General features: G+C 38.8%; 1 protein-coding gene across 2 annotated transcripts in view; it reads left to right on the forward strand.

Moving 5' to 3' along the window:
- Positions 1–19833, forward strand: part of gtf2e2 (general transcription factor IIE, polypeptide 2, beta) — a 71108-nt gene that overhangs the window by 43621 nt on the left and 7654 nt on the right. For both annotated transcript variants that reach the window (XM_041257031.1, XM_041257020.1), the window contains exons 4-6: positions 2121–2228; positions 3358–3540; positions 5249–5342. In XM_041257031.1, the coding sequence (XP_041112965.1) occupies positions 2121–2228; positions 3358–3540; positions 5249–5342 (385 nt within the window). The remainder of the gene's footprint in view (positions 1–2120; positions 2229–3357; positions 3541–5248; positions 5343–19833) is intronic.

Raw genomic sequence — 19833 nt, forward strand, 5'->3', positions numbered from 1 at the left:
GGGCTTTCATTTTTGATATGTAACACAGTAGGGAGGGGTTAATATCCTCCCTGCATAAAACATTTATTTGTTTAATTGTTTTATTGTTAATTATCCTCTGCACCTGGTGGTCATTGTAAATTAGAGCTAGGTGCAGGGTATTTAAAGAAAGCAGGCAGTCTGTCCAGGGCTGCTGGAGTGTATAGAAGCCCGCTTGATAGTGTGCTCAAGCGTATACAAAGAAAGGTAGTGTAAAACTGTGCGTTTTGGAGCCGGCAAACAGCTTAGCTGTCCGGTGAGTGGTTTAGAGTTGCTGTTAATGTTTAGTTAGTGCTCAAAACAAGCTATGTGTTTATTTTCATTTTTGTTTGTTTATTAAAAAGAACGCATCAGCGCTTTAAAACTCTTGTTTAAAACTGTTGTGTCTGGGTCTGCATTTAAAGGCACAAACGAACTGAGGAGAGTGAGCCCGGGTTACAGTATACTCTATGAAATTAGTGTTTTCGGTTGCTTTCCAAAATGCTTGCAAGTTTTTTTTTTTTTTTTCTGTCAAAATATATATAGTAGTAACTCGAAGGTACTTGCACAGTTAAGTTGTACCTTCTTTCCTTTGCTGTCTTCCACAACGAAATCCTTATTGCCACGGGCACATTCTTCTGGAGTTTTTGTGTGTAAGTAGTTTTTTTACATTGTTGTTACACTGTGCTGGGAAATGTATTTTTTTAAATTTGTAGTAGGTTTTATTTTTTGATGTGAAAGGGGTAAAGTCTATGTGAATTGACTTTTCCGGTGATTTCCGGTGTTTAATGGCTATCCACCGATTACATTTTTTTTAATACTACTTACTCGTCTTCTCGTTTATTGGGATCATGCACACTATACTGCTGTCTGTACTGTAGTAAGCTGTGTCCAACACCCCCTGACTGAGACACATGGCTGAGAAATATGCATGCTGTGTTATACAACTACTTGGAGGTGGTGGTTCTTCACATTTTCTTTTTACTTTCTCCAGTTCCTGGCAGCATATGCTTTCCCTGGCAGACTCCATGTTCTGGCAATTACCACAGGAACACCTGTTCAACAATTTTATTTCAAAATGAAGTGAGCTAGAGTAAGTGGTTTCATACCGGTATATTCTAGGAAACAAACTGTACGAGTATATTGTACCGATAAAAGTGCAAACACCTACTATCTTCAATTCTAACGGTCCCCACTTAATCTAGCTAATCATAAAAAATGCCTTCACTAATTTATCGGTCAGTTCGGTGGCACTTCCTTCGTAGATACATGGTTCACTTAACAGATCCCCCCTTTAGCCACAAGTATCTGAGGAAATGACATCAGACTCGGAATCGGAGCTACTACTAGCTGCTTCCAGTCTTGAAGTCATATGTACTTGCGACTGACCTGACAAAATCTCTAAGTTGGCAACACACTTCCTTCAGTCTGTTCCCTTTGTAATCACAGTAATTGTTCCCCAATTTTGAGATTTTTTGAAGTGCTTAAGAAAGAACAAGTAACATGTTTTTAGGCATTTATAAATTGGGCTGTGGTTCCCCTTTAAGGAGATTTTGTCTTCTTTGAATGTGTAGAACTGACAAATGATTCAGTCATTTTTGACTCATGTAGTGGTTTTGTCTTGGTAGGGAGACTAACACACTACCTTGATATTGAATACAAAATAAAATACATAAACCTAATACTGAATGTGGAAATCACAGAAGTGGACCCTGACCCTAGTTTCGTCACTTTGCGCGAGAGCCAGTGGTCTGTGAAAGGCCTGTGCTTATGACTAGCGCTGGGAACTTTCACTTCTAACAGAGGAGAAATAATGCTGTTTTTCTGTTAAACTAATCTGATGTGAAATGTTATTCGATATGTACGCTTTTTCTCATATTTTAGTATTATGAGGTGGAATTTTAAAAACATCATGTGTAAAGATGTCGTTCCCATCAAAAGGTACATGCAGTTGTTTTATATATGTTCAAACATTGGTGGTGCTTGGCCCATGTTCCAGAATGATGGTGGAGCAACGGGCACCACGGGCCCATATAACCTGCTGCCTATGCTAATACCTCTGTCTGTCTTATGTTATAACTATTTACATGGCATTCAGTTTAAACATATTACTTTCTTAACAGACACGCCACCAGCGTGGAGACACCTACCACTTGAGCCTGGATGAAATTTTAGATGAGACAAAATTGCTGGATATCGGGTTGAAACAGAAACAGTGGCTCATGACTGAGGTAAAGTAAAATACATATTTTTACATTTAACCTTTAAACACACACTTGCACTTTCACACATAGGTATATAATTGTTATCTAGAACGATTTCATGTATGTACGTGTATTTTTCTCTCCTGATTAGCTTCGTTATTCACGGCAGGTGTCTGTCGTTTATGTCATTGCAAATGCAAAAACAGACCTTTTGATTGCAAATATCCACAAAGTCATAGGTAAAGTCATTAAGAGACGGGACAGTCTGCGAATAGTTCACTCTTGTTGAACATTAAACAGAATGAATAGCAGGATGCTGTATTTCACGCATCCTGGTATGTACAGTACTATAATAAAACTACAAACAGTACATTTGAAAACTTAACACAGGGTATGGCAATGCTTTTAGAAAACTACACTTACATTTCTGCAAACTACAGTGAAAAAAAACTGCTTGTGTGGTTCAAAGAAGTCCATATTCAGGATCTTCAGCATCAGTATGTTTTATATTTTATTTAAATCATTTTTATTTGTTGCAGAGCTTTGTTTTTTGTCCACCTGACAACAAATTGCAGATATTTCTGTTGGTTTATCCATTAGTCACTTTGAATTTGAAACTCCCTGTTATTTCTTTGACTCTATAATAACACATAAATTGAAGTAGTTACTAGTGGTGTGTACTTGGATAGTATTTTTTTGTCCACACAATCCTGTAGATTAATCAGTGCTTCAACCGTGTGCTGCCATGGATACAAGTATCAAAGCAAATTTCTGAAACTGCACCTTAATTGATGTGGGTATATATTGTATGCATCTGTATGCATCCATGGGTATATATTGTTTGCATCTTTTCAAATTGCATGAACTGTGCATTCTAACACAACATCAGGCAGGTTGGGGCTAACAATAAATGGCTTGTTTGCGGGTGCCAAGTATCAATATGAACGTGTGTTCTGTTCTTGATACTTCGTTTTGACCTGGCGGGTATTCAGAGTTTTACTTTACCTTGTTTCTCTAGATTTGTAGTTGTAAAAGGGATCATGAGGAAGATTCAAAAGAAAACATATTGGTAACATTTTCTAAAGAAAATGTTTCTTTTCTTTCTTTCTTTTGGGGTGGTGGGGGTGCCTTTTGCATAATTACTGCCCTGTAACAGGCCCTGGCAAGCAACCCCAAAATCGAAGTGAAGGATGGGAAGTATGCTTTCAAGCCTAGATACCACCTGAAAGATAAGAAAGCTCTACTCCGACTACTGGACAAACACGACCAGCTGGGTCTAGGGGGAATACTGCTAGATGACATTGAGGAGGGGCTACCCAATGCACAAAAGGCCATAAAGGTAATAAGAAATTGCAACAATGTGAAGTTTGATCCCTCTTCTGAAAAGCAAAAAGAATAGACTTAATAAGAATTATACACAAACAACCCCTTTTACTTTCATAAATACTATCTCACTGCAGAAAAGTGTGGATCATCTGGTACAGATAACTTATAAAAGCAAACAAAATGTAGGCTGTTTTAAAATGTATTTTGAAGTTCAGATATGTGTTCATATTTATTATTTATTAGTACAGTAGAACCTGTCACATCTGATCCTGTAAGATAACGATCCCCTCTTAACTGATGGACCTCTGGCATATGTCATTTACACATGCTGGTACCAATTGAATGGTACAGGTGGTAGCTGATCATTGCACATTTTTATTATGTGTGTAAAACAGAAAATTCAGCTTTTTGCAGGATACAACAGATTCAGTTGCATATAAAAAATACATGCTAGGAAAGACGAAATGGGCATTACTGCAGACCCATAGTCATCTGAAAAGATCTGCATCTGGGAATGTAGTTTCACCTTTTACTTTCTAGCTGTCACTAAATTCTCATAAAACAGAACAGGAAAGTGAGTGATTCATATAATTACTGTACTGTTAAAAAGGTGAAATGGTATTTTGTTCACAACATTGCTGAACTTCAAAAGCAATTTCTGTTTGTGTGCACGGTTCTTTTGTTGTTATTTTTAAACTAATTTCTGTCTTGGGCTAACATGCACGTACAGTGCAAAATAAAAGAAACTGTTGAATTACTTTAGCATGAATTGAGGAAATAGGGTAAGAACTGTTTTGAAATGCTGTTTTGTCAGATACTTCTATTACAGTTTTTTGTTTTTAATACTGCACTTTTTTGCATTAAATTGTACTGATTTTCTTTGTATAGTATACTTGCAGTACTGAACTTTAATGTTTTAGACACACTGCTGTATCTGAATTTGTTAATTTATACTATAATTTATGTAGTATAACAACTCCCTCCTGAGATACATATCCGATGGACCCCCTGGAACCAATTCAAATGGATAAGGCAGGTTCTACTGCACTATATTTACTTTATCATAAATGATCGGAGCAAAATTTTTATAGCAACCACCTGTGCCACCTTCCTGTGCAGGCAACTGCAGCACATAGTAGCTAATTTTAGGAGGACACAAGCCTAAATTCAAAGGAAAAGAAGGGCTTCTGCACAAAAAATAGAAAACCACTGCTCTAGCGTCTCATTTTCCAAACAAGGATAAATAATTCCTTTTAAAATGCTGACATGAAAAACAAGCAAGGAATCTTCATTTCTTTTCATATGTGAGTCGCGAAGTACACGTTTGACAGTCAATGTCTGGAGCTGGTGCATTATCGAGCCTGTAGTTCCTTAACAGGCTTGCAATCATAGCTGTAACCGCACTTGCACAGCAAGCAAGTGAAGACAAATTGGGTTGTGTAATAATGGGCGGAATGCCATTCAGTCAGTAAGCTATTACAACACAATACTGAAACAGACCAGAAATAATTTAGAGTTAGCTTATGGATTATCAAAACGATTTTTAGTAATAAACTCAATTAGTGATTAAAACTTTGGATCAGGAAAGAATAGGTTCGATGTCTAAAATTACACTTCTGCTGTAATAGTGATAAATAACTTAACAGGCCCTGAGTTTTAGCTGGATGAGAGAAAGCTGCTTACACTTGTTTCATGTTAATCCTACAATGTTATTTTCACAGGCTTTAGGAGACCAGATTATTTTCATAAGCAGACCTGACAAGAAGAAGATACTTTTCTACAATGATAAACACTGTCAATTTGTGGTGGATGAAGGTAGGTTTTCCTTTTACCTCCACAAACTGAAAATATGCTGAACAAAAATAAAGTTTTTTGAAGTCTTGATGGCCGAGTATATCTATGGACAATATGAATGCTATAACAGTTACCTCCTTATACCTAGGGCTTCTGTTTTTTGGTTTTTATTAATTTCATTTTGCTGTGTGTTATTTTGAGCTATTTTAGTTTTATCTAGGCGCCCTGAAATACCCCCCCCCCCCCCCCCCCCCCCGAAGGGCTTTTGCTTTTTGGGTTACCTCAAAAAGAGGTCTCCTCTAATTTTAACAAATTGCAACCTGTTTGAGAGATAGGATCGAAACCAAGATAGAACACAAGCTGACAATTGTACCAGATTTTCAAGAATGATCAATAGTGTCAAACGGAGCACTTAAATCTAAAAGTATAAGAACCAAAGGTGTGCCCATGTCAGAGGATAACAACACATCAATAACCACTCTAGTAAGTGCTGTGTCAGTGCTATAACAGCACATCATTGTCCACTCTAGTAAGTGCTGTGTCAGTGCTATAACAGCACATCATTGTCCACTCTAGTAAGTGCTGTGTCAGTGCTATAACAGCACATCATTAACCACTCTAGTAAGTGCTGTGTCAGTGCTATGATAACAGCACATCAATAACCACTCTAGTAAGTGCTGTGTCAGTGCTATAACAGCACATCATTGTCCACTCTAGTAAGTGCTGTGTCAGTGCTATGATAACAGCACATCATTATCCACTCTAGTAAGTGCTGTGTCAGTGCTATGATAACAGCACATCAATAACCACTCTAGTAAGTGCTGTGTCAGTGCTATGATAACAGCACATCAATAACCACTCTCGTAAGTGCTGTGTCAGTGCTATGATAACAGCACATCAATAACCACTCTAGTAAGTGCTGTGTCAGTGCTATAACAGCACATCATTGTCCACTCTAGTAAGTGCTGTGTCAGTGCTATAACAGCACATCATTATCCACTCTAGTAAGTGCTGTGTCAGTGCTATAACAGCACATCATTGTCCACTCTAGTAAGTGCTGTGTCAGTGCTATGATAACAGCACATCAATAACCACTCTAGTAAGTGCTGTGTCAGTGCTATGATAACAGCACATCAATAACCACTCTAGTAAGTGCTGTGTCAGTGCTATAACAGCACATCATTGTCCACTCTAGTAAGTGCTGTGTCAGTGCTATGATAACAGCACATCATTATCCACTCTAGTAAGTGCTGTGTCAGTGCTATGATAACAGCACATCAATAACCACTCTAGTAAGTGCTGTGTCAGTGCTATGATAACAGCACATCATTATCCACTCTAGTAAGTGCTGTGTCAGTGCTATGATAACAGCACATCATTATCCACTCTAGTAAGTGCTGTGTCAGTGCTATGATAAGGCTGAAATCCAGACTGAAATTTCTCATCTATGTTATGAACTGCAAGAAGTTTGTTAAGTTGCTCGACAACTATCTTTCTAAAACTTTAGACAGAAATGGAAGATTTGAAATAAGCCTGTAGTTAAGAACATTTTGATCTAAGATTTCTTGAGCACTGGTTTTACTGTGGCAGTTTTGAAAGTGTTAGGAACAATACCTGATAAAAGGGAACTATTAATAATATTTAATGCCATGGTATTTATTTTGAAGAATGCTTCTTTAAAGTACAGTAGGTTTTCATCTTCTTAACTATATTAGCCAGATCCATTTGACTAATTGAAGAAACATGCTCAAAAATGTGGATTGGTGTAGTGAAAGTAGCATAGTTTGTTGATGTTCTAAATTTGGTATGTTGTTGAATATCTGATTCCTAATGTCAGTAACTTTTTTGGTAGTGAAGTCATTACAACATACCGATGATAGAGGATTATTTTTGTTTATTTCAGTTATTCTTGTTTATTTCAATGAGATTTGAATAATATGCTGATCTTGGTGAGGTTAGTGCTGCCTTATACTGCCCTACAAAATATTATCTTTCCAAATTAAATAATGGACCTGAGCTTGCCATCTGCGTTCTAGTTTGCGTAACTTGCATTTGTTTATACATGTTGTGTCGTTAAACCATGGGGAGAATCTTTTTATACCAACTTTCTTAATTTTGTAAAGGGCAATAGTATCTAAGGTGTTAGAATATCATTATTTTCCACTTGTGGCAGAGTGGTTGCAGTGCGCATGTGTGGTGATGTCACGGACCAGGAGGAAGCAACACAAACCAAAAATGGTATGGCTAAAACGACCGTAGTCGTATCTTTGTGAAGTAATAATAAACAAAGTATTTAAACAAACAGAAAACTCGCATCTCGCCTATGACACTCTCCTTTTCATTCAGCGGCGTGTTTCATACCTAAATAATACATGGCTATCCCAAACATCCACCTTTGTGCACAGGAAAAGTGTTGTGCAGGGCTAGTAGTGCTCTGGGTTTTTGCGCTGGCTCCATGGCTGCAGCTCCCTCGCCTCTAGTCCTCTGCAATACAGACAATACAAATAAAGCACAGCACTCCGACAGTCAATGTAATGGCCCATACTCCCATAGCTGTGTCCCCTTTGTACTGCCAAACTCCTCCCTGTGATTAGCCTGATGCCATGCTCCATCACAGTGCTGATCACAATGGATTATTTGTTTACAGTCTCACAACTACATGCTTTCTCCAAAATGAAGACTTCCGGTTCCGACCTACCATCGAGTCTGCCCGTCGGTGGGAAAGTGTACCACCAACCTTACGTAGTGCCCTTTCTGGCCAGGAGTAAGACTTGCAGCTCCGATTCCTTCTCTCTCTGCCACAGTATTATACCAACATCACGTTTAGTTCCTAAAGTCCTAATGTTTTATGTATGATTGTAGAAATGTTTAAGCTGCTGGATGTGCCTATCCCTATGTGTAAATCTTTTCATTGGTTTTAGGGGTTTTACATGTTCTAGACCACCAGTTCTCAAACTTCGCTGCACTGTGACCCTCTTCTGGGAATAAAAAATGACTATGGGACCCCCACTGCCCTGTGTTATTGCAGAATAGTTAGTATTGATCAGTAAAATCATGCATTTCAAGACAATATCAACAAAACTAATATATAGCCATTGGTTATTTTTAATTGATCATACAATAACAAGATTTTTTTACAGCCAACACTAAAAAAAATAAAAAATGCACAGCTTCTTGATCCAGCTTTAGATTGCCAGTGAGAGAAAGGACAGATAAATCTAGTCCTTGGAGTGACATGTTAAGAATATTTAAGCTATCAAAAATATCTGCCAGTAAGCCAGCAAATCAAGACATTTCGCATCAGCAAGCTTTTTAGGTTTTTGATTTTTACAGCTGATTGGGTCCTTGTTGTCGGCACTTCTTTTGCTGCAGTGCCACTCGATTGCCCTCTCGGTATCTCCCAGTATGCCCTTGCGGGAACACACACTGCACATTTTTTGTGGCTTGGCTTTTCTTCCGGACTGTGGCAGCATTCGAATAAAATGCAGTTTGTGAAGCCTTGCCATGATTTCTGATCTTTCCGTTTCTGTTATTTCTTGGTTACCAAACACAAGACTGGAGATCAGAGGTCTGAAATTCCAGAAATATAAGATGATTCTGTGACGGTTGTTTACCAATTTGGGTGCAGGTAGGTAATGCTAAATCAACCAAAAATAGAAATCTCTAAAACAATCCAGCACCAGGGTTTAACTGCCAATCTAAAAAGTCAAGAAACCCAGTTAAGCAGGTTAAAGCCCTGTTGCAGGCAGCTTAGCATAGACTTTAAAACTCTTCTGAGTCATAGATACAGTAGAGAGAGAAACAACTTTAGCATAAACATGATTTTTAGATACGTTTATAGAGAATAAAGACATGCAGAAGCAAGAGTTACTATAAAATAAAAGCAAGCTACCAAATAGACAGAGTAAAAGTGATATGCAAATAGCCAAATCAATTTACTTTGCTTGGATAACAGAAAACCAAATGAAATCAAGGCAGTTCACTTTTCATTAATTACACAAATATAATATGTGCGTTTGCTAACAATAAATCCCGACAATATGTCACAATTTTAATATACACCCTATCAATTAGTTTTAATTAATGTATGCTAATGCATTTTATTTTATTCAGCCAATAAGGTGTACAAACTACCAAAATATTTGGAATTATATAAAGGAGAAAAATAAATAAAAATATTAAATGTAAAGACTGGGCAAATACAAAAAACAGTAGCACACTTTCATATAGGCTGTGCACAGCTATTGTAGGGTTGTGATTGTCCATATTGAGAGAAACAGTAGTTCCTCGTACAAGTTAGAAAAACTTGTTTGAAACTACTGAGAGTCTCTGTACAGCTCCAAGAGTTTAGCCGTTTTCACCATGTTGCAGCGGCAAAACTAAATCACTTAGAACTACCATCTGCACCAGTACCAAAAGTCTGAAACTTTCTTACACCAAATGTGATAAATACCTCTTATACACAGAGATATAAGTTGTCAAACTAAGGTAAAATTCTTCTTGTAATGAACGCTGTCGTAATATGTTGCTTAAAACACAATGTTCATAACAAAGTTGATTTCTTATCTATAAACAGTAACACCTTTAATGCTTGGGACTCGCTGTCTGTAGATTGGTTACATTATCGTCAGCATATTTTAAGTGACTGAAAGCTGAAATTACTTTTTTAAAAACACACTTTTCTTATACCAATACAGTATTGGTGAGTGATAATCAGTTAATTTGCTAACTAGGCTTTAATCACTGATAACAGTTGCACAGGTGGTGAGTCCGTGAGTGCTCCGGGGCTTAAGAACCAATGGGAAAACAAGGTTCTCTACAAAGCAAATAAGTCACCTGTTCTGTCAAATTATAGGGTGGATGCTTCACAAGCAAAACTGTTAGTGCAGCGTTTAAAAATATAAAATCCATTCGTACAAAGTCTCCCACCTTTCTTGAAAAGATCTGCGGTTCCCTTGTTTTTCTTTTGTATTTATTTTGCACTCATTAGTACCTATAGTAGATACATCAGTCATATATATCAATCATAATTAATAGTGCCATGTCAATCACATTGAATATAAAAGAAAAATAAGTTTTCTTTTTTTTTTTTTTTTTTTTTTTTTAAGTCTGCAAAACATTAAAGTGCCTTACAACCTGGAATTAAAATGGAAATTTTGGGGGTTTGTATCATTTGATTTACACAACATGCCTATCATTTTGAAGATGCAAAATATTTTTTATTTTGAAACAAACAAGAAATAAGACAAAAAACAGAAAACTATTCATTCATCCCCCCCCCCCCCAAGTCCATACTTTGTAGAGCCACCTTTTGCAGCAATTACAGCTGCAAGTCTCTTGGGGTATGTATCTATAGCTTGGCACATCTAGCCACTAGGATTTTTTATGTTTATGCTTTAATCAGAAAACAGAGGACATTCGGGAAACACAGCAGCAGCTCAAAGTCAAACAGCCGCGTGTGTTTTTCTGATAACAAACAAGCTGAAACTCAGAGCAGCTGATTCAAATTCAGCGCCATTCTGAGACACGGGCGAGGGGAGCAGCCAACAGCACAGCAGAACAACGCAGTTAAACGAGGCAGTCTTCCCAGCGACAGCAAGTGGAAGCGACAGTGAGTGGGAGAAGTACAGACGTGGAAAAGTACAGAGCAGTTTAGAAGCAGTTTGAAAGCAGGTTGACGGGTGCAGAAGAAACTAAACTTCAAAAAAATAAACCTCAACATGGTCTTCAAGCCAGTAATCTGTGACACCTGCTTGATGTGGGAAATCCGAGAAAACCCAGCGGAGCTAAACCAAGTGTGCGTAAAGTGCCGCGCAATCCAGGATTTGCATAAACTAGTAAGTATGCTAGAAATGGAGCTGGAAGAAGTGAGACAGAAACAGGATCTTGAGGAACTGGTACACCCACAATTTATGGAAGTCTGCATCACCCCTAACAGACTGAAAGCCACCAGGGAGATAGAAGGTCAAAACAGCTGGGTTCAGGTAGGCAGAAGCAGGGAAAAAAAAGAAACTTCCTCAAACACAACCACCAGAAATCAAAACAACCAACAAATTTGAGTCACTTCAGAATTTTGATGAGCAGAACCAACAACAAGAGAATGAAAGGAACAACATCCAGGACCCCATTGACAGTGGTGACCAGACAGCAAAAAGAAGGGAGGTCATGATTGTTGGGGACTCCATATTGAGAAACACAGCAAGTTCAATTCGCAGTTTGGACCCCCTTACTACAACAGTGTGCTGCCTTCCGGGAGCCTCGGTCAAGCACATCACTGAGAACGTGGACAGGCTCCTAGAACGAACAGGAGACGACCCGGTAATAGTCGTCCACATCGGTACAAACAACATTGGAAGAGACAGACCAAAATCCCTGCAAAACAAATTCAGAGAGCTAGGAAGGAAATTAAAAGAGAAAACCAAAACTGTGTATTTTCTGGTATACTACCGGCACCTTGCAAAGGACCATATGGACAGCTGGAAATAATTAATCAAAACGCATGGCTGAAGACGTGGTGCACACAGGAAGGCTTCACCTATCTTGATCATTGGACCACATTCTACAACGAGGACTATCTGTATAGACGGGACGGACTGCACTTAAATAACAAGGGAACCAGTCTACTTGGAGAAAAGATCCTCGAGCAGGTTCAGAAGCATTTAAACTAGAAAGGAAGGGGGGAGAAATCAACAAAAAAACAGAAGGGAGACCGCATCAAAACAAGAACAACAACTCAGGTAAGACAACCATTAAATGTATTTATCTAAATGCTAGAAGTATCAGAAACAAAATTCTAGAACTTGAAGCTACTGCACTAACAGGTAACTATGATGTGATAGGTGTTACAGAAACTTGGTTGTCTGAGAGCGATGGGGACGAATATAATATTTGTGGGTATACACTGTATAGGAAAGACAGGCAGGACAGAAGAGGAGGAGGGGTAGCGCTATACATAAGAAACAGTCTTGAAGCCCAGGTGTTAAACCTGGACAAAGAAAATAAAACCGAATCAATATGGGTCAGAATAACGGACAAAAATTCAAAGGGCATAATAATAGGAGCATGCTATAGACCGCCAGATTCAGACGGTGAGCACAATAATCTGTTATACAATGACATTAGAAATGTGTGTAGCAAAGGAGAAGCCATACTAATGGGGAATTTCAACTTCCCCCAAATAAAATGGGAAAACCAGGTGGGTAGCACGAAGGATGAAATAGAAATGGTGGAAATGACTGCTTCCTAACACAATTTGTCAAGGCACCAACTAGAGGGGAGGCATGCCTTGATTTAGTCTTTTCAAATAACGAAGACAGAATAACTAAAACAGAGGTCAGAGAACCACTGGCAAACTCAGACCACAACATGGTCTCATTTGAAGTGTTTTTTAAAACCCCAAAAGTAATGACTAAAGCCAAGGTTTACAATTTTAGAAAAGCAAACTATGAAGGTATGAAACAGAGACTAACAGAAGTAGATTGGAGTAAAATAGAGAAAACACCCACAGAAGAAGGATGGTTGTTCTTCAAAAATGTAGTACTAGAGGCGCAAAACAATTACATCCCTAAAGTAGACAAATCTAAATGTAAAACTAAATTGCCAAAATGGTTTAATAGATCAATTAAAAAAAATATTCAGCGAAAAAAGGCACTTTACAGAGCATTAAAAAAGGACCAAAAAGAAAGTACGCAGAAAAAGTACACAGAACTGCAAACACAAGTCAAAAAGGAAGTTAGAAAGGCCAAGAGAGAAATAGAGCTAAAACCAATTCCAAAATGTTTTTCCAATATTACAACAGCAAGAGAACATTCAAAGAGGAGATTAAATGTTTAAGAGATACAAATGGCAAAATCGTAGATGAAGAAAAAAAAATAGCAAATATATTAAATGATTACTTTTCACAAGTTTTTACAAAGGAAGATACTGACAACATGCCCCACATGTCATCCAGTTTTAAATAACTTTAGCATAACTGAGGCAGAATTGTTAAAGGGACTAGGAGCTCTTAAAATAAACAAATCCCTTGGGCCGGATGAGATCCTCCCCGTAGTACTCAAAGAAATGAAAGAAGTAATTTACATAAGAACATAAGAAAGTTTACAAACGAGAGGAGGCCATTCGGCCCATCTTGCTCGTTTGGTTGTTAGTAGCTTATTGATCCCAAAATCTCATCAAGCAGCTTCTTGAAGGATCCCAGGGTGTCAGCTTCAACAACATTACTGGGGAGTTGATTCCAGACCCTCACAATTCTCTGTGTAAAAAAGTGTCTCCTATTTTCTGTTCTGAATGCCCCTTTTTCTAAACTCCATTTGTGACCCCTGGTCCTTGTTTCTTTTTTCAGGCTGAAAAAGTCCCTTGGGTCGACACTGTCAATACCTTTTAGAATTTTGAATGCTTGAATTAGGTCGCCACGTAGTCTTCTTTGTTCAAGACTGACCAGATTCAATTCTTTTAGCCCTTCTGCATATGACATGCCTTTTTACGCCCGGAATAATTCTGGTCGCTCTTCTTTGCACTCTTTCTAGAGCAGCAATATCTTTTTTATAGCGAGGTGACCAGAACTGAACACAATATTCAAGATGAGGTCCTACTAGTGCATTGTACAGTTTTAACATTACTTCCCTTGATTTAAATTCAACACTTTTCACAATGTATCCGAGCATCTTGTTAGCCTTTTTTATAGCTTCCCCACATTGTCTAGATGAAGACATTTCTGAGTCAACAAAAACTCCTAGGTCTTTTTCATAGATTCCTTCTCCAATTCCAGTATCTCCCATATGATATTTATAATGTACATTTTTATTTCCTGCGTGCAGTACCTTACACTTTTCTCTATTAAATGTCATTTGCCATGTGTCTGCCCAGTTCTGAATCTTGTCTAGATCATTTTGAATGACCTTTGCTGCTGCAACAGTGTTTGCCACTCCTCCTACTTTTGTGTCGTCTGCAAATTTAACAAGTTTGCTTACTATACCAGAATCTAAATCATTAATGTAGATTAGGAATAGCAGAGGACCTAATACTGATCCCTGTGGTACACCGCTGGTTACCACACTCCATTCTGAGGTTTTTCCTCTAATCAGTACTTTCTGTTTTCTTATTTTCATTCTTCAAGGCAAAACTGCTCCAGCTCCTTCAAGTTGGATGGGTTCCGCTGGTGTACAGCAATCTTTGTCATACCACAAATTCTCAATTGGATTGAGGTCTGGGCTTTGACTAGGCATTCCAAGACATTTAAATGTTTCCCCTTAAACCACTCGAGTGTTGCTTTAGCAGTATGCTTAGGGTCATTGTCCTGCTGGAAGGTGAACCAATCCGTCCCAGTCTCAAATCTCTGGAAGAGAGGTTTCCCTCAAGAATTTCCCTGTATTTAATGCCATCCATCATTCCTTCAATTCTGACCAGTTTCCCAGTCCCTGCCGATGGATGGTGTTCTCGGGGTGATGAGAGGTGTTGGGTTTGCGCCACACATAGCGTTTTCCTTGATGGCCAAAAAGCTCAATTTTAGTCTCATCTGACCAGAGTACCTTCTTCCATATGTTTGGGGAGTCTCCCACATGCCTTTTGGCGAACACCAAACGTGTTTGCTTATTTTTTTCTTTAAGCAATGGCTTTTTTCTGGCCACTCTTCCGTAAAGCCCAGCTCTGTGGAGTGTACAGCTTAAGGTGGTCCTATGGACAGATACTCCAATCTCCGCTGTGGAGCTTTGCCGCTCCCTCAGGGTTATCTTTGGTCTCTTTGTTGCCTCTCTGCTTAATGCCCTCCTTGCCTGGTCCATGAATTTTGGTGGGCGGCCCTCTCTTGCCAGGTTTGTTGTGGTGCCATATTCTTTCCATTTTTTAATAATGGCTTTAATGGTGCTCCGTGGGATTTTCAAAGTTTCGGATATTTTTTTTTAACCCAACCCTGATCTGTACTTCTCCACAACTTTGTCCCTGACCTGTTTGGAGAGCTCCTTGGTCTTCATGGTGCCGCTTGCTTGGTGGTGCCCCTTGCTTAGTAGTGTTGCAGACTCTGGGCCCTTTCAGAACAGGTGTATATATACTGAGATCATGTGACAGATCATGTGACACTTAGATTGCACACAGGTGGACTGTATTTAACTAATTATGTGACTTCTGAAGGTAATTGGTTGCACCAGATCTTATTTAGAGGCTTAATAGCAAAGGGGGTGAATACATATGCACGCACCACTTTTCCGTTATTTATTTTTTAGAATTTTTTTAACAAGTTATTTTTTTCATTTCACTTCACCAATTTGGACTATTTTGTGTATGTCCATTATATGAAATCCAAATAAAAATCCATTTTAATTCCAGGTTGTAAGGCAACAAAATAGGAAAAATGCCAAGGGGGGTCAATACTTTCGCAAGCCACTGTATGTCATTGTATAACAGATTATTTTGCTCACCGTCTGAATCTGGCGGCTATAGCATGCTTCTATTATTATGTCCTTTGAATTTTTGTCCATTATTCTGACCCATATTGATTTGGCTTTATTTTCTTTGTCCAGGTTTTACACGTGGGCTTCAAGACTGTTTCTTATGTATAGCGCTACCCCTCCTCCTCTTCTGTCCTGCCTGTCTTTCCTATACAGTGTATACCCACAAATATTATATTCGTCCTCATCACTCTCAGACAACCAAGTTTCAGTAACACCTATCACATCATAGTTACTTGTTAGTGCAGTAGCTTCAAGTTCTAGAATTTTGTTTCTGATACTTCTAGCATTTAGATAAATACATTTAATGGTTGTCTTACCTGAGTTGTTCTTGTTTTGATGCGGTCTCCCTTCTGTTTTTTTTGTTGATTTCTCCCCCCTTCCTTTCTAGTTTAAATGCTTCTGAACCTGCTCGAGGATCTTTTCTCCAAGTAGACTGGTTCCCTTGTTGTTTAAGTGCAGTCCGTCCCGTCTATACAGATAGTCCTCGTTGTAGAATGTGGTTCAATGATCAAGACAGGTGAAGCCTTCCCGTGTGCACCACGTCTTCAGCCATGCGTTTTGATTAATTATTTCCAGTTGTCCATATGGTCCTTTGCAAGGTGCCGGTAGTATACCAGAAAATACCACAATTTTGTTTTTCTCTTTTAATTTCCTTCCTAGCTCTCTGAATTTGTTTTGCAGGGATTTTGGTCTGTCTCTTCCAACGTTGTTTGTACCGATGTGGACGACTACTACCGGGTCGTCTCCTGTTCGTTCTAGGAGCCTGTCCACGTTTTCAGTGATGTGCTTGACCGAGGCTCCCGGAAGGCAGCACCCTGTTGAGTAAGGGGGTCCAAACTGCGAATTGAACTTGCTGTGTTTCTCAATATGGAGTCCCCAACAATCATGACATCCCTTCTTTTTGCTGTCTGGTCACCACTGTCATAAGAACATAAGAAAGTTTACAACCGAGAGGAGGCCATTCGGCCCATCTTGCTCGTTTGGTTGTTAGTATCTTATTGATCCCAAAATCTCATCAAGCAGCTTCTTGAAGGATCCCAGGGTGTCAGCTTCAACAATATTACTGGGGAGTTGATTCCAGACCCTCACAATTCTCTGTGTAAAAAAGTGCCTCCTATTTTCTGTTCTATCAGTAAGGTCCTGGATGTTTTTCCTTTCGTTCTCTTGTTGTTGGTTCTGCTCATCAGAATTCTGAAGTGACTCAAATTTGTTGGTTGTTTTGATTTCTGGTGGTTGTGTTTGACGAAGTTTCTCTTTTTCCCTGCTTCTGCCTACCTGAACCCAGCTGTTCTGACCTTCTATCTCCATGGTGGCTTTCAGTCTGTTAGGGGTGATGCAGACTTCCATGAATTGTGGGTGTGCCAGTTCCTCAAGATCCTGTTGCTGTCGCACTTCTTCCAGCTCCATTTCTAGCATACTTACTAGTTTATGCAAGTCCTGGATCGCGCGTCACTTTACGCACACTTGGTTTAGCTCCGCTGGGTTTTCTCGGATTTCCCACATCATGCAGGTGTCACAGATTACTGGCTTGAAGACCATGTTGAGGTTTTTTTTTTTTGAAATTTAGTTACTTCTGCAGCTGTCATCCTGCTTTCAAACTGCTTCTAAACTGCTCTGCACTTTTCCACACCTGTACTTCTCCCACTCACTGTCGCTTCCACTCGCTGTCGCTGGGAAGACTGCCTCGTTTAACTGCGTTGTTCTGCTGTGCTGTTGGCTCCTCCCCTCGCCCATGTCTCAGAACGGCGCTGAATTTGAATCAGCTGCTCCGAGTTTCAGCTTGTTATCAGAAAAACGCACGCGGCTGTTTGACTTTGAGCTGCTGTGTTTCCCCAATGTCCTGTGTTTTCTGATTAAAGCAATTAAAGATCCAATTTCTCCTTACTGCTTCTAAACTGCTCTGCACTTTTCTACGCCTGTACTAATCCCACTCTCGCTGTCGCTTCCACTCACTGTCACTGGGAAGACTGATAAGACTTTCTGATAACAAGACGAGGCACAAAGAAAGCACACAAAAAGAAAAAAACAAACTCTCACATCAGGCCAATGTAACACGGCAGCAAATACCAAACAGTCATTAAATGTTTAGACCAGCACAATACTTCCAGTAATCCCAAAGAAAGTCATTGGTATAAGAAAATAGTCATTTGCAAATCAAGTGTAGTAACTCAGCATTAATTTTGAGAAAACCAGCAGCATTCAATCATTAGGTTTAGACCAGCACAATACTCTCATTAATATATCATTATACAAATACATTAATTTGTAGATTAAATGTAGTACTTTCAACAGAAGTTATTCTTAATAACACAATAAGTAAGCTCAACAGTTGGCTAAAAAAAAAAAAAATAAACTTTAAAGTTTTGAAACCCGCTTGCTGCTGGAGATGGATCCTCATAATATACATTGCTTGTCTGTGACATGGATTTCTTCATAGTAAATGCAGACATCCCCAGAAATCCAACATGAGCTGTGACTAAATTTCGGGTTTTTTAAAATCTCAATAGGCTTGCTAAAAAACCGTCCTTGGCCACCTTGTGTCCTGCATCACTCGGAAAACTGCTTTCTGGCTCCCTCATCTGTCCGTAGTCGGTCTTTTATGCTTACCATACCTACTTCAGATATTTGTTAGGGCTGCTCCGATTACCAGACTAGTTTAATCTGGCTTTTTTTTTTTTTTTTTTGGCTGGGCATTTTGAACTCCCATTTCCCAACATCCCCTGCTGAAAAAGAGTGCATGCGAGAAGGCTTCACGCATCAGTTTGTATCAAGTGTGTGCAACAACAAACCAAATACATTTTCTACAATGTCCAGAACAATATTCTGTGTCTGCTGCCAGCTTGGAAAAATATGTGTGCATTTACTACAATCAAAGCAGACTATTCATTTTAAAACCATGTTGGTGAAAAGGGAGTTTTTATGTTTAAGTTGGATGTACAAAGTTCATTCAACAGAGTTGACCAGTGCAGCATTTATTTTTCATGATTACTTCATTTGGTCTGGCGAGTAAATGTCTCTTACTAGTGTCACAAGCTGTGACTATTGTTATTGATGTTAGTACTGTTAATATTACATTACTGTTCAAGATGTTTGTATACACCGATTTTTACTAGTTTATATTGTGGAACACTGTTAGGAGAGTTGTTGTAACTGATGTTTACCTGTTTCATGTTCCTGAAAAGTGGTGTTTTTGTTTTAATGCCGAAAACACGGAAGCCCTAAATATAATTTAAAAAATAAATAAAATAAAGGCTGTTCATAAGCAGCCATCAGTGTTCTATATGGTATGTTTACACCAAAGACAAAAAAAAATAATCAATTCACAGTTCTTGTGCATTATATTTTGCTATTAAACTCTTTCATGGATTGACGTTTTTCTGTGAAAATGTGTTACATTTACTGAAATAAAAGCGCTTATAAAAATGACCAAATTCCAATTGGGCTTATGTTATTTTATATACTGTTGATTTTTTTTTTTTTTTTTTTTATGTACTACTATGCAGGACAGCCACTATAAGATTGTTACCTTTATTAAAATGTGCAGGGATGAATTTACCGATTTAATCTACCGGTTAATCAACTAATGCCCAAAAATGTTAATCGAGTTACAGCCCTAATATATACACTGAGTGTACAAAACATTAGGAACACCTTCCTAATATTGAGTTGCACCACCTTTTGCCCTCAGAACAGCCTCAATTCATCGGGGCTTGGACAAGGTGTCTCAAGCATTCCACAGGGATACGGGCCCATGTTGACTCCAGTGCTTCCCATAGTTGTGTCAAGTTGGCTGGTAGTGGATCTCTACTCCGAATAGCTCGTTCCATCTCATCCAACAGATGCTCAATTGGATTGAGATCTCATGACTGGGCAGGCCACTGCAGTAAGCTGAATTCACTGTAATGTTTGTGGAACCATTCCTGGACAATCCTAGCCTTGTGGCATGGGACATTATCCTGCTGAAAAAAATCCATTAGCAGATGGATACACTGCTGTCATGAAAGGATGCACCTGATTGGCAATGATGTTCAGGTATCCTGTGGCATTCAAACGTTGCTCCACTTTTA

Source organism: Polyodon spathula, chromosome 1 (assembly GCF_017654505.1).
Source record: "Polyodon spathula isolate WHYD16114869_AA chromosome 1, ASM1765450v1, whole genome shotgun sequence".
Lineage (NCBI taxonomy): Eukaryota > Metazoa > Chordata > Actinopteri > Acipenseriformes > Polyodontidae > Polyodon > Polyodon spathula.